At 39.9% G+C, this 15342-nt stretch overlaps 1 protein-coding gene across 1 annotated transcript in view; it reads right to left on the bottom strand.

Annotated features, from left to right (window-relative positions):
• Positions 1-249: 249 nt before the first annotated feature.
• Positions 250-15342, bottom strand: part of LOC108795137 (ras-like protein family member 11A-like) — a 34194-nt gene continuing 19101 nt past the window's right edge. The window contains exon 4 of the mRNA XM_018566328.1: positions 250-879. Coding sequence (XP_018421830.1) covers positions 412-879 — 468 coding nt within the window. The 3' untranslated portion in view covers positions 250-411. The remainder of the gene's footprint in view (positions 880-15342) is intronic.

The raw sequence follows: 15342 nt of genomic DNA, 5'->3' as shown, positions 1-15342 counted from the left end.
ATAGGGGAACATTAGGCAAGCAGCCACATCATTTTTCACTCTTTACCTGTCCATGGTACCATGGTGCTTTCAAGGCCTTTTAAATCATATAGACAGTTAGGTTAACATCATGGCATGCAACAATCACTTGAGTTGCAAATAGGCATTAATGTTATCAGAAAACTTTAGCAACAAAATAAATGCAACATGGCCAAATTAGTACCAGCACAATTTGGACCAATAAACCTTTGAAGAATAAATGAATATTTAAAATGTAGTCAAATAAAGGACTAGTGACTAAACAAAACACTTGTCTCAGAAGCTTCTCAGACATTGTACATGAAGTCACTGCACTGACACTAATATGCAATCCATGTCGGTGAATGGCAGCTGCCACAGGAGACCAGGCCACTCTTGCAATACCAGAAGCGGTCATAGTGTGGTGGTAGACTTCACTTTGGAAGACAACACCTGCTTAAAGCGTCTTTTTAGGTCTTGCATGTTAGGAGATCTGGGGCGCACAAGATGAAGTCCTCTTCTCTTTTCCCCATTGCAGCTGAAGATCATCTTTCCAACCTCCTGACACAGTTGGTAGAAAGCTCCATATACCCCTTCATAATTTTCTCTAGCAGATACTTCAGCATATGTCCCAGAAAGTTCATTAGCAAGCTGAAGACCTTCATCAGATTCCACTTGTCGGGCTCTTAGAAGATCAGCTTTATTTCCTACCAAAAGAAGTGGAATTTTGGTGTTTGGGTGGATTTTCCTTAAGTGCTGGTACAAAGGTCTAATCACACGGTAACTATTATAATCTGTGATTGAGAAGACAAACACAAAGCCATCTGCCCAATAAATGGATCGATTAATTTGTTCCTGGCAGGAAATGCTGTCTGCTTCTTCCTGGAGGGAAAAAAAGAGAAAATAAGAAAAATTACAAGTTTAGCAAATCCTGGTTGAAAATGTTCGCAAGTTGCATCAACTGTTAATTTTTTTTTTTTTCATTTTGTGACCTGAACAGGACTGTTCCATACGTAAGGCAAGGTGACTACTCATCTGATGAGAAACCACCCCAGAGATTCTTATCAGCTGCTGACCTAACAAGTCAAAGTCATCTCCAGGCAGCTAAAAACCACATACCAATTGAAATTATTATTGCTTTAATTGCAGGGTTGAAGAGTTTTTTGTTTTGTTTCTGGGGTGATACTATTAAAGATCTACTTCTAAAACATCCATGTGGCAGTCCATCAACACTTTTACCATATTGCCAAATGGCAATTTGATAGAGGGAATTTTCTATTTAATTCGAGCTTCAACTTTCAATGAAACTTTTTGTTAAAATTACAAAGTAATGGCCAGTGAATCAAAAGTAGGGATGCACGGATACCAAGTACCGTATTTGGTACAAGTACAACTGCAAGTACAGATACTTTTCGAGCTCCAAGTCTAGACTAGATAAAAACTCAAAAGTTAGGAGGCAGCTGTCATTTGTAAGGAGCACACGGAGCTCCTGGGATTAGTACATCTCTGTTTTAATGTATGATTTTGTTTTTATAAACATATATAAAGGGATGCACCGATACCATTTTTGCAAGTACAAGTACTGATACTTGCCCAAGTACTTATAAGTACGAGTACTGATACATTTTTGTTTATTGTCATGTGACAGTTTTTCTAAAACAATATCGACTAATGATTTCAGGACAGTGGTGGAGCGCCAGAGCCAAGTCCCAGCCGCAACCGCTGCAACCCTGGTAGTTCTCATGAAAATGCCAAGTATCGGCACTGGTATCTGCAAAGTATCGCTGCATCCCTAATCAAAAGCAATTGAGATCGAAAACTGCCAAGTGTATGGCCTGCTTGAGACCTGTTTAAGGGCTTATTCACACCATGTCCAGATCAGATCCAGACCAGAATGTTTTTTTGTCTGGTCCAAAAACACATGTCCATAGATTCCAATGGTTTTCGTGTGTGTAGTGTGTGGTGTTTAGTGTAGTGTGTAGTGTAGTTCACACCACTGCATTCAGTTGCAGAGCTTTAAAAAAAAAAAAAAAAAAAATCCAGTTTGTCACATATTTTTCTGGTCCCTAACACACAAAAATGCATGTACATGTACTTGCTGGCCCAGAAAATTCACTATTTCATATAAAAAACACAAGTCTCTAAGGACCCCAACATTTAATTGTGGGTTCTGTGAGTAACTTCTGAAACAGTTATTGATAAAGTGCATGCACCTACAATCAAAAAGAGACTACAACAATTTAACCCACATGGAAGATGTGCCAGAAAAAAAGCCTTCATTATCCAAGAATATCATTAGGGCAAGACTACAGTTTGCAATTGAAAATATAGACAAAGGCCAAGCTTTCTGGAACAATGTGCTGTGGACTGATACATTAAAGATTGTTTGGCCACAGTAACAGTAGACATGTTTGGGGTAAACTGAAGACGGCATTTCATGAATAGTACCTTACCAACTGTTAAGCCTGAAGGTGGACAGGGTATGATTTGGGGTTGCTTTGCTGCTTTAGGGCCTGCTCAGCGTGCAGTCATCAACTACAAATTCTGCAGCATATCAAATTTTGCTTAATGAGAGAGAGTGAGCCCATCTGTTTGAAAGTAAAAGTTCAACTGGAAATTTAACTTTTACCAATGATTCGAAACATACTAGAAAATCCATTAAGGAATGGCCCAGGAAAGACATGGAGGGTTATGGACTACCATAGTCAAAGATCTAATCTGAATACCATTGAAATGTTGCAGAAGGAGGGGGGTTTAAAATGGGCAGCTCATGCAAAGAAACAAACAGACATCTAAAGAGATTTAGCATTGGGAAGCGGTCAAATATTTTACTGAATCAATGCTGTGGACTGGTGGGCAGTTATGCAAAAGTCAGTAGTTGGTAACTGCAGTCTGCACACTCCCACAAAAACTGCACAAGGGAATCAAGGGAGCCATTTCTTTAACAATACAAAACAGGTACTTAGATTTTAACATAAGAAATTACTTTTAAAAATGATCAGCATGTATGGTAATCGCTATTAATGTTATTGCCTGGCAGATGTTTAGGTTTACTTATTGTTCTTTTATTTAGTTTAAGCCCCCCTGCCTGCTCTGCATCCTTGGCAGCTGCTTGTGATGCCCATCTGTATTTGCTTAATGCACTTTGCTCCTTCAAGTGTTCTTAACAGCATTGTATTTACTAATTATCAAACTAGATGTGCGTACCCATCACCATTTCCTGCAACAAATATGTAAAAATTATGGACCTTCTGAGAATATTTACAGCACTAAAAACCTCTGGAGGATTTCTGACACATTAAGCTATATTAAAGCGATATTTAAGGTTCATGTTTTTAAAAATATTTACTAGTAGGAGTTCCACCTTTGTATAAAAACTGCTGTAGTTTTTCTTTAAGTTTTCAATTCCTCATTTTCTAGTGGGTCCCAGCAGCGCTCTCCCCCCCTGCCCCCTGCACAGGTGCCTCCATCAGCTAAGCAGCTGCTGTGGAGGCACCTGTAGGTGTTCATTCCTGGCGGTGGTCGCAGTAGCTGTATGCGTCCATAGACACGCACAGCCCTGTGGCAGGCCACGCCCGTCCTCTCCGCCCAACAGTTTGATTGATGGCAGAAGAAGCCTATGGCTCCTCTGCCATGAATATCCTCGCCCCGCAACCAGGAAGTTCGGGGGAATGGAGGATCGTTTTGGGACCAGCGGTGGTGACAAGCAACCCTGACAGGTAAGTGTGGGGGGAAGAAGGAGAGCAAACGGTACTGGTAATGCAGAGAATGCATTAAAGTAAAAAACACACAGACCTTAATACTACTTTAAGCCATTTTCACATTGAATGTTTTAGGATGTCCTCTCTTGAGCTAAACTATAATCAGAACTCATCTGATTTAAGGTACTCTGTACCATTTATATGAGATGTCATTAGTTTATTGGGAGTACATGGACTGAATATTTGCTCAGAAAATAAATACTTCAGCTGTCTATAGCAGTTGAATGTCAGGCATGTAATATCCTCACAAATGAAGAGTCATGCACAATAGAAAAACTACATTCACTGCTAATTTATATGCGTATATTTATGTGTAAGTATCAGAAAACTGCTATATATGGTCATACTGCAAGCCAAATGAGAATTGTATTAATGTATCCCAGGGCAAACATAACTTCCATTGTTCCAGTGAGTGGCAAATGAGCAGACAGTGGTTACACAGTGAATTTCAACTCTCTGTTTATGTTAATAAGAAGCTCAGAGAGGAGGTTAATGTTTGACTTAATCTGTTCGGAAGAATGAGCTATGAATATATTAAGTGTAGCAGTGTTTCATCGGATGTAGTGGATAGCATAGCCCAAGTAAGAGTAGAGTCTTGTTTGTTTTTATTAGCTCATTCATTCGGCCTTTACTCAAAATTGAATCGTGTAGGTTAGTGTAATAAATGAATAGAACGGTAGTAGACCGCACAAAAAACTTTGACATACTTAGTGTCCACACTGTTCCTGTAGTTGGAATCATTCATGACGCAGAACTGGAAACTATTTTAAAAAATTGAAAATTCAGGCAAAGCACGTCCGTCGCTTTGACCCTACTTTATCTTTCACAAGACTTTTCATGCATCAGTGTTAAAAGTAAAAAAAAATGTTGTCCTCTTCAACCACAGCAACCTGGATGTGATTCAGCTATTTAAAAGGAGAAGTATTGGAAGAGTAAAATGTACTCTTCCCAATACTTAGAGCCGTGGTGGAACACCGCAGCTTTCACATGCCGACTCTATAGATCAAGAGCTGAGCGATTGTGTGACCGCTGATCACTCAGCTCCTTGTCTCCTCCCTGCAGAGATTAGTGACCATCAGTCACCTCTCCCGACAGGGATTCCACCCCTCTGTAACTCCAGAGCTGACTGGTGAGACAGACAGTGGAGGGGGCTGGCACTGCTGGGTCTGGCTCTAGAGAGGCAGAATTAGCCTTCAATCAAGCAGCTGCGTGGATCCAATCAATATTTTTGGGATCCTTCCAGGTTGCAGCGCAGCTCTGCGTTGTCATCATATAGTAGGCAGTAGCCTTCTACCTGCTGACTTTGGTTCATAGGTGCACATTAGAAAATGTAATCCTGTGACCCCAAAGGGAAGTACAGCCAAAAAAAGATTTGGATTTAGGTTTAAATTTTGTGCTATGAAACCTCAGTAAACCACAGCACTGCATTAATGGGGGGGAAAAAAATCACCTGGAGATGTTCTCCCATATTAATATACCAGTTTACCAACCATATCTACAATGTAGCAATATGTACCATATATGATGTTACATTCTAAGCAATTATGGTAGCAAAGGTGTGCTATTATTTATAAAGAGCACCCAACAGACACTTAAGGAAGTCTCACCTTGTATTATTTTCACAGCTCAGTCACCAGGGAGCATGGAGCTGGCTTACCAGCCAATCAGGTAGCCGGGTGGCGTGTAATGACTCGCTGCCCAGCTTCCCGATTGGCCGGGAATCTGGCCAATCGGGAAGCCAGGCGGCGTGTCATTACCCGCTTCTCGGCTTTCTGATTGACCAGAAAGCCGGCTCCATGCTCCCTCGTCACCCGGTGATGAGGGAGCATGAAGCCGGCTTCCCGGCTGTGTAGTGATCACTGCCCAGCTTCCTGATTGGTCGGGAAGTTTGCCAATCAGGAAGCCAGGCCGCGAGTCATTAACCGCCCTTCAGCTTCCTGATTAGCCAGAAAGCCGGCTCCATGCTTTCTTGTCACCAAGTGACGAGGGAGCATGGAGACGTCTTCCCGGCTAATAAGGAAACCGGGCAGCGAGTAATTATACGCTGCCTGGTTTCCTTAATGGAACTTCCAGTATCAGTATTTGGTATCGGCGAGTACCGAAATTTTTTTTATAGAAAAACTGGTATCGGTGCATCTCTAGTCACAACAACTGCCAAGGTTACTAAACTGGTAAATCCCAAGACTAGCTTTTAATATCTCATATTGAAATCATGGTATAAAAATCCCCTGCAGTTACTCAGAAAATCATTTTCTCTCCAGCCATATCCTCTCATGTTTAGCTAATGTGTTCCAATTAGCATACATGACATTTTTATAGAATGGTTTGATGGATGAGAACAGCCTCTTTATCTAGCGAGAAGTTATTCTTTCCTTTAACGTGAACAAGTCTGGGAAAGATTTTAAAGTCCATGTTTGGATTGAGGATTAAATGTTAAACCTCAGATTCAGAAGTAAAAGCCTTAAAGAAAGGCTTTAAAAAACATAAATCAAGTATAGATACACAAGCCTGGATAGAATGACTCACAATGTTTGGTTAACCTAAATCAAGCTAAATGAATCCCTGGACATATTAACTATTGCTTCGCGAGTTAACTGGCTATAGAACAACCAAACAATGAACAAAACATATACTTTTAAAAGAGTGCCCAAATTCGATCATGAAACATAAAGCACAATAAGCGTAATTCACGATTTGATTCTGACTGAAACCCATCCAAATATATTTTAGGCATCTCATGATTTTATGTGCTGTACATTTTGTGTTTTTTATTTGTTTTTTATTTGTTCATCTGTAAGTATAGGAATTACATGTTTTTATATGGCAATCACCTTTATTAGATTTGTATGCTAACATACAAGCAGATAAAAATTATCCTGTGCAGATAAAAAATTGAAGTCAACATCTTAGTACAATGCTGCCCACAATCTCAGCACAGTCCTGGTAGGAACAAAGGTAGCAGAAATTGCATTTGTAACCAGACCTGTTCTATCGCGGTGGGGGTGGGGGGGTGCCTACAAGGTAACTTAGACCCTGTAAGCTACTACAAGGTAACTTAGACCCTGTAACCTAGCTAAAATCCCTTTCTTATCACCATCACCTTAAACAAGTGTGCGCTAAATAATTCCTCCAGCATAAGAGGGGATATACTGGGAAAGGTGGAGTGGTTTTTAGGAGTTTGGTGTCTGGTGTGAAATAGGGCTTATGAGGGTTGGTGACATTAAGGTATAGGAGGTATTCAGCTTGGCATGTTAACTGTGGGAGCAGTTATATAAATCGAGGAAATCTGCAGCAATGGGTATATGGATGATATGGTGATATCTTGCACCAAGGCTCGGGTGTCTTCCTGGATGTCTTTAGCACCTGTTTTGATGAGCTTTTGCTTGGTTCAAATGAGTTTTGCATTACCATACAAGTCTATAGGAATGCAAAACTCAATGTAGGTCAGGAGGACAATGCACCTGTCAATGAATTCTGAATTATCTCAGAAGCGTCTCAAACTGATGTCAAACTGATGCCATCAACATAAGCCTAAAGCCCATAGACACAGGGCTTTACATAGACTGAGCATAAATACAAGATCATGTTACTTGTAGGCTACCAGGTGATAGTCTACATGTGTGCTGCAGCATGACATACTGTATGTGCTATTGACCCTTGAGGCAACAGCATTATTAATGCACCTAGTTTGCAGTGTGCCTACCCAATCCACTACCATGCGCTGTGGTGAGCTGCATTACTAAAAAAAGTGCATGCACCTTTTTTGATGTAGTATGATGCATTATACATGAATGGGCTGCCTTTGCACAATGTGTGGTTGGATTCACAATGTTTGGCGTGTAAAAATGCCTTATGCCATGCATTAATGCACCACAACAGTGAGAAAACATCCTTACTGGTTTGCATAGCTGCTCAGTTTTGGGTGCAATTTCCCTCCCCTCAGTCACCTTCCAAACTCATATGACAGAGGCTCCCCCACCACTAGACTTGGAGCCTCCACGCAGTATACTAAGAGCATTGACTAAGAGCAGATTAAGCTTTTATTTAGGCTTCCAAAGGAAATCAAGCTGCACCTGGACAGCACACATACTGACATCTGACAGCAATGCCTGAGGCCAACTCCATTTGTCTTGAGTCAGTGAGACACACATAAAGAACATAAGATATATTTCTATAATTATGGGGGCGGGAAGGTAGCAGAGCTCTTCTGTAAATGTTACACTGCCCCAACGTATAACTGGTTTGAGTATGCACTTTTTAGTTTGAATAGTTATATTTTGTTTGTTGGTGTTATTCCAGTTCCAGTAGTGTTTTTGTAATATAACAGAAGCACTATGGGTCATGTGATAGCTAGCTTTTTACCAGTTTATGGATCCGTTATAGCTTAACTTCTAAACTAACAGTTCTGCCAGGTGCTACTTCTGTCTGTGACCCAACTGGAAAGATAATTCCTCACATCTTGCCCTTGTGATGGTCATAGAAAAAACAGGAGTAAAACTGGGACTGGAACAGGAAGGCATGGACAGCGAAAAAAACTATGTCAGAGGTTCTAAGCATTCCTCACATTACTAAACATATGTTAATGTTCTGCTGGAGAGATTTCCCATCACTTCTTCCCATCACAGGCAGTGAGAAGAAATCTCCCCAATATGTACACAAATGGCAATAAAAATCTGACAGCTCTGAACCTTCTCCATGCTATTCAAAGCTAAATAAAAAGACTTTGGCAGGAAGTGGTCTAACCCCAGAAAATGCACGGACTGTGCATGTCCCTATCTCACCTTTTGTACAGAATTTTCGGTTTGAACTCTTCAAGCAGTGATGTCTGGGAAATGATTTTTGTTGATGTTTTTCAGATAAACATACTGATTACAGATGTTTAAACCAAATATTTCAGGACAGCAATGCGCTCTGAAAAGGAAATACATGTGTTGTAAAGTATGTGTAAATTTGCTGATTAGTATTGTGCATATCTGTTTATACTCATTCCGGGGCATCGAAAGCATTCTTGGTGTTAGATGCTTTCTTGGTGATAATGGTGTTAAAGTTCAGGACAGTGTATGTCATTTGCAAGTCATTTGCATTCATTTACAAGATGTGTACATTTGATGTGGTAATATGGGAAACCCATCATTAAAAAAACTTAGAAAATACCAACTACATTTTTATGGTGGAAAAGTCAACTAAGTTTAGGAAGCTTTATAGACAGTATATTATTTCATCAGACAGACTCCACTTCTAAGATTTTGCAGTAGTAGAGAAAAGTCACTATGCAGCACTACTATGCAGGAAGCAGAGCCTACATGAGTAATGAACAAATAAAACTGCCACCATCATTACAAACTATATACAAAACAAGGTTTTAGAGTATTAAAGCTCTGTAAACGGTTTATATTTTGAGGCACAACTTTGTAATTTTTGTTGTCACTGTTACTAACTCCCCATTGTAAGATTCTGCTTACCTTTCTGATGGGCATGGTACTAAAACTTCTCTGTATTGCAGATCTCTGGCTTACGCCGGTGCCCGACACTTCCGGATGCACCAATTACCTGGTCCTCTGATGCATCCCTCAGCCCGTACATCACTAGTGTGCCATGGATTGACGTAGGGACTGGCTGGAGGAATCAAAGATGCAGTGGGGAACCAAGCATTCAACTCTGAGGTTCCCTTAGCACTTACAGCCTGCTTCACTTCTTTCTTCAGGTTAAATTCTGATTTCAGAGTTGTGGTGGAGCAAGGAGAATTTATACATTTTTACTGGAAGCCATTGGTTCATGTTCACTAACCAACTGCTAATGGCTGTATGTCCTTGCTTTAAAAAGAATGAGCTGAATCCTATAGGTATTAAAAGTAAAGGAGGTTTTATATGCGCTAAATAGTGAACATACTCCAATACTTGATCTATACCATGCATCCATATTATCTCATTTTAAAGTTAGTGAAAAAAGAAACTGTGCCATATACATAAGTAAAAAAGGCATTTTCACATATACATTTGATACTGGTGATGCCTAAAGACACATGGGGGGATGGGGGATTTATCAAAACTGGAGCAGACAAAGATTTGCACTGCAGCCAATCAGCATCTCTATCTCATTTTCAAATCTTTCCTGAGCAAACTGTAGAGAGATGCTGCCCTGGGCAACTGCTCCAGATTCTGTTTGCCCCAGTTTTGATAAATTCCACCCCATAGTTTTTTGGTTGTCGCTTGGCTAAAAATGTATAGCTTTTTTTGGTCTAACTCTAGCCAATGCAACTGTGTTAGGAAACCAGTAGATCCTTCCTAAGAGATGCATATTTATTTTTAAATAAAGAAGATACACCTAACATCAGGTAGGGTTATATTGTACAAACTCTGTCCAGCCAGGGTACATGGTGGGACTCAAATCCAGGACCTTATTGCTACAAGGCAAAGGTACTGACCTCCTGGACCACGAAACATACCATAACAGAAAATTATAAGGCACAACTCAATTCCCAGCTCATACCCTAAAACAAATTAAGGGTTGAGATAGTTGCGGAAACAGCTGGTACCCATTTATGAAAGAAATACACTAAAAACATACTTACATATCCAAACGTGGTCTGCTAAATGCCAAGCAAAACCACAAATCTAAATCTTTAGCCCCCGAGGCAACATTTAACATGCAAGGGGATTCATGCTAGAATGCAAGTAAACATGTTTCTGATTACACAAATCTATATCTTTTCTGGTAACCTAACCAATAGCTCTTCACTGTTGTGGAGACAAAATCTAGCACAATGATACTCAATAGTCTAGATTAAACTGAAACGTTATGGATAAATTATTCAAACATTTCTACGCAATTTTCAAGTACAAGGAAACAAAGCACAGTCAGCAGTGTAATGAAGCACTGTAACCTTTATGAAAAGCACTTTTTCATTAACAAATTAACACACACAAAAATGAAACCATGTATCAAATTGACAACGTTCACTTGACAACAGTAAAGCAAAGGAGTTACAGGAAAAAAGTGTGCTTCAATGACAACTACATTTTTTAACTATGTGAACCATAATAAACCGTTGGCTAGGTTACTTTCAGCGAAAATTACATTAAAACAATCAGTAAATTGACAAAGATAAGCAAATGAAATTGCATGTAAATATAAAGTTACGTTTCCTCCCATTCCTTATCCTCTTTATTAGTTATTGAGGCTGCATTCCATCATATTAAAAAGGCTATCACAGAAACTCAGGAGAGGCTAGGAACAAGCATAATCTTTACAGGGAACAGCTGATGTTTGGATATGACTTCAGATACCTATGCCTTCGGATCTTCTTGGGTTTTTGCTCAAAATAATCTCTGCTTTGGCATTTATCTTTCATATGCTCGGAAATTCCCAGGCTTGTGACAGGTTTACTTTAAGAAAATGGGGATACCCAGACACTTTCTTTTGTCTCCTGAGGTATTAATATACACATCACAAAGCAACAATTAGAAGGGCAGAACCAATTGGTTCAAGATTGTACAAGGACTGCAACAAGGCTGTATAACGTCTCCATATTTATTTTTGAGAATATATCACACATTGTGCATGGTTAGAAAAATCTGATGTTGGAGTTGAATTTACTCTGGATCTGCTGTTTCCATTTCTGTTAATGCAGTGGCTGTAATAGTGCCTTATGTATCAGTGTCCTATGATTTGACCTTGACTGTAAGGATTGCAGTAGTAAGAGATCATTGAAATGTGAGTGACTGACAATCCAACAGTCCAAGTCTTCCTGTCCTAATTTGTCCATTTCCTTCCCCACACTATCCTAGCACAGGAAACATTCTAGATAGCTCCAGACTGTTAGCAGCTGTTCTTTTTGTCCTGGGATGGTTCTTGGAGTCAGTCGTGAGAACATAACGTTTTCATTCTTATGGCAATGACGTAAGGGAAAACTCACCCATTAAGGACTATTGCCTGCAATGTCAAAGACACTTCGAAGTTGCAAGATCTTTGTTCCCTCTGTCCTAATGACTCTTGGAATAACTCAAGATAACCAAAACATCTGCTTAATTTATCCCAGTTACATATTTAACCCTCATATACAGACAATGATTTAAATGCCAAACACAAAGCATGCCAGATAAAACATAAAACAATTAGAATCATGGTTTGGTTTTTCAGGATAATGTGTTTTATTTTTATCTTTACACAGTCTTTTAAAAAAATGGGAATAAAGAACAAATGACTGCCAATGTTAAGGTGCATATTTATAAAGCAGTGAATCTGACATGCACTGTCTGTGATTCGTCCAGGTGCATCTGTTTTAAATAACGGTGATTGATTCACCACCAGTCAATTTAAAGCCACATTTACTGATTTATAAATATGCCCCCTAAGTGACAACACTAAGTAGGGGCACCAGTATTATGTGAAATGATTAAGCATCCATTTGAAGCATTGAATAATGATTTACAAAACATGTTATCAAAAATTATGACAATACAAGAAAAGTAGAATGTAGCTTTATAAGATATACCATGTATGTGGAGTAACACATTATTCACCATCCCATATCTCTGAGTATAGTCGTCAGGTCTCTGAGATACGCAGACCTGCTATATCCAGTAAGTAGGACCCCCCATTGTTCATACCCTGCTGCCATTTACAGGAACCAACTCTGCATAAACAACGTCAGTGTTAGGAACTAACACAACACTGATAGGAACTACCCCACCAGTGAATCAGTTCTAGCAAAAGCAACTTCAGAATTTCTGTGAACATAGCAGCCACTAGTTGCCGACAGTACTTACTCCATGGTCTTACAGCCCACAAAAGGGCCTTCAGTTAGCAATAAAGTATATTTCTAGACAGAGTTTGGGTTTTAGATTGAGAAGGAAATGGTTAAAACTCCTGTATAATTTTTTGAGACATCTGCCCTACTGAGGGGATTTCTGCTCACATTCTGTCTTGGAGACACAACAGGACTTGAGAACAACACTCTCTAGGGTAAGGAGAATTCATCTGTCAGCCTACATTCACACTGGCACTCCTGCACTTTGATGCAGGAGGAAATATCTGGGATCATTTCTGGGTATAAACAAACTTTATGCTTCCCTGATCACTTTCTCCTGTGTTTAGATGTACCTGCTAGACATGTGCATTTGGATTCGGACGAACCTGCAAATCAACAAAATTCAGTTGAAATTCAGTCGAAAACTATATTCGGGTATAAAAAGGAATAAAGTGAAACCTCGCGCCACTACTCCAATCAAGTCAAGCAGCAGCTGAAATCTGTGTGATCAGATGATTATTAAGTGAATTAATCTGCAAAGTATCAGATACAATTGATACTAGATGTGAAACAATATGATACAATGTGAAAAGAATAACAAACAAAACGCACGTGTATCATACAACTCAGTGCAAATAATACATTGTTACAAAAATGTCCATAATCAGATTGGCCGTCGACACGTTCTGCACATGCCCACCGCCATCTGGGAGGGGGAGAGTATGATGTCACATGACGGTGATGTCATACACTAAATGAGCAGTTCTGCACATGCGCGCCACCAGTATATTTTGGTATGCACCAAGATGGCGGCACCCAAACATGAGGGGGCCGCCTATTGGTGTATACCAAGATACACTCCAAAATGGCGGCGCGGAAACGCGCTGGTGGCCAATATGACCGCCGCTCGTTCTGCAGTTTATTGTGCGGTTTCAGGTTCGGAGGCTCGTTGACTTTGATAAAACTAAGGAAAATGTTTTTATTTTTCATTTGTTTTTCGTCCAAAACAATTTTTTTTGGCCATGCACATGTCTAGTAGCTGCCTTTTTGCGGGTCTGGCTATGTTTACATGCATTTGTGCAAGTTTATATGTGTTTAGCCACATTTAGAGTTTATAATTGGATATTGGACGCACAGGGGTTGATTTACTAAAGGCAAATAGGCAGTTCACATTGTAAGGGAATTTGCAGAGGAAGTTTCTCTTCAGTTTTGTAAATGTGGTAAAATTTCACTTTGCAAAGAAAATCCATGACTGATGGATTCGTCAATTACGTTCCTCTGTTGAAAACCTCAGTGAACACACGGACTGCGTGACATGGATTTAAATGGCCACAGCAACCCTTTATTAAACATACCAAATTTGAACAGTTACCAACATAATCACCAAAATAACATATAAATAAATAATCTGAATGACTGTTGGATCCGAGAAGGGGTCTTTGGGTGCCCGTCAGCCAAAATAAGGCCTCTACTAAAAACCGCTCTCATGTCCCCAGCCGCAGCCACACCAGCTCGAGGACAGATACTGCCTCCCATGTTTTAAGGGGCCTGGCCCCCGACAACTACCGACACCAACAGGGGGAGGGAGCACACTGATGGCGCCCCACTTTGTAACCGACTCACATTTCTGTACCCCCAAAGACCCCTTAACCCGCCAAGCTGCCGTGACATAAACAACCATTCCAACTGCCAAAAATTAGGGGAGGGTGGGCGGGACAACCTACTTGCGGTCCCATCCCATGCGGCTCCTCCTCGACACCTGACTCCAACCTCCAATCAGGTAAGATCAACTGATTCCCATTTTTTATTTTAAACCCTTCTCCAGGGACTATTCCTTCCCCAAGTCATGCAGCCCGCCCCACTCTCTCTGGGTCTGTCTATCATGTACAAGAAAAATTTAAAAAAAAAAGAAACAGTATTTTTGCTTGCATGTGATTGGGTGATGGACGTCAGCAGAGCTTCCCCACAATCACAAAACTAAGGTGAAACTTCCTACGCAAAGTATTAATTTACTTGCAAAGTGAACAGACTATTTGTCTTCAGTTAATCAACCCCACAGAATTCTATTTTCTCTAAATGCATCGGAATTGAACATACCTAAATGCTGGTAATTACCCTGTTTGAATTACACCATTAAAAATCATTATATGCGATAAGCTTTGTTACTCTGTGTATGTCTGTGAAGGTTCTCATTTATCTAGGTCATGGTACATCTGTAAAAAATAAGTCAAGGCAACTTGAAAGAAAAATACAGCAAGTCTAGTAGCCTTGACTTATTTTTTACAGATATTTGTTACCCTGCCTTAATATGAGTCATGCTTTGTGTTGTACTCCCTTTTTATTTATCTACCTTGTTTTGTTGTTATAGTTTCCATTTAAAACTAATAAAAATATTGTGTAAGAAAAATCCTTACATGTATTTATACGGGTTAGAAATGCCTTCTAAAGTCATATTTGTCAATTTCGGTGTGTATCAGGCCTTGGACAGTTGTCACCAAACCATGTGTTCCCATTGGAAGATTTCCCCTCACCTCCTGTTCTGGTGGCAACTGTAAAATCTTAGAGTTACATAGTTACATAGTATTTGAGGTTTAAGAAAGACAAAGGCCCATCAAGTTCAACCTTTGTGTGTCTGTGTATGAAGGTCCCTGTGTGACCTTGTTTTTAAGTGTACCTGTAGCCCTCTATGTTACGGTTTCTGAGGAAGATATCTAATAAAAGCTTTTTGAATGATTCAATACTCTCAGCTGCTTGTGGCAGCGAGTTCCAGACTTTAACCGCTCTTACTGAAAAAAAGCCCCTACGTCCCTTGTGGTTAAATCTTTTCTCCACCAG

This window comes from Nanorana parkeri, unplaced genomic scaffold (assembly GCF_000935625.1).
Source record: "Nanorana parkeri isolate BGI_ZX_2015 unplaced genomic scaffold, ASM93562v1 scaffold938, whole genome shotgun sequence".
NCBI lineage: Eukaryota > Metazoa > Chordata > Amphibia > Anura > Dicroglossidae > Nanorana > Nanorana parkeri.
Note: the sequence above shows the minus strand (reverse complement) of the source record. Positions and strands in the feature narration are given on the sequence as shown.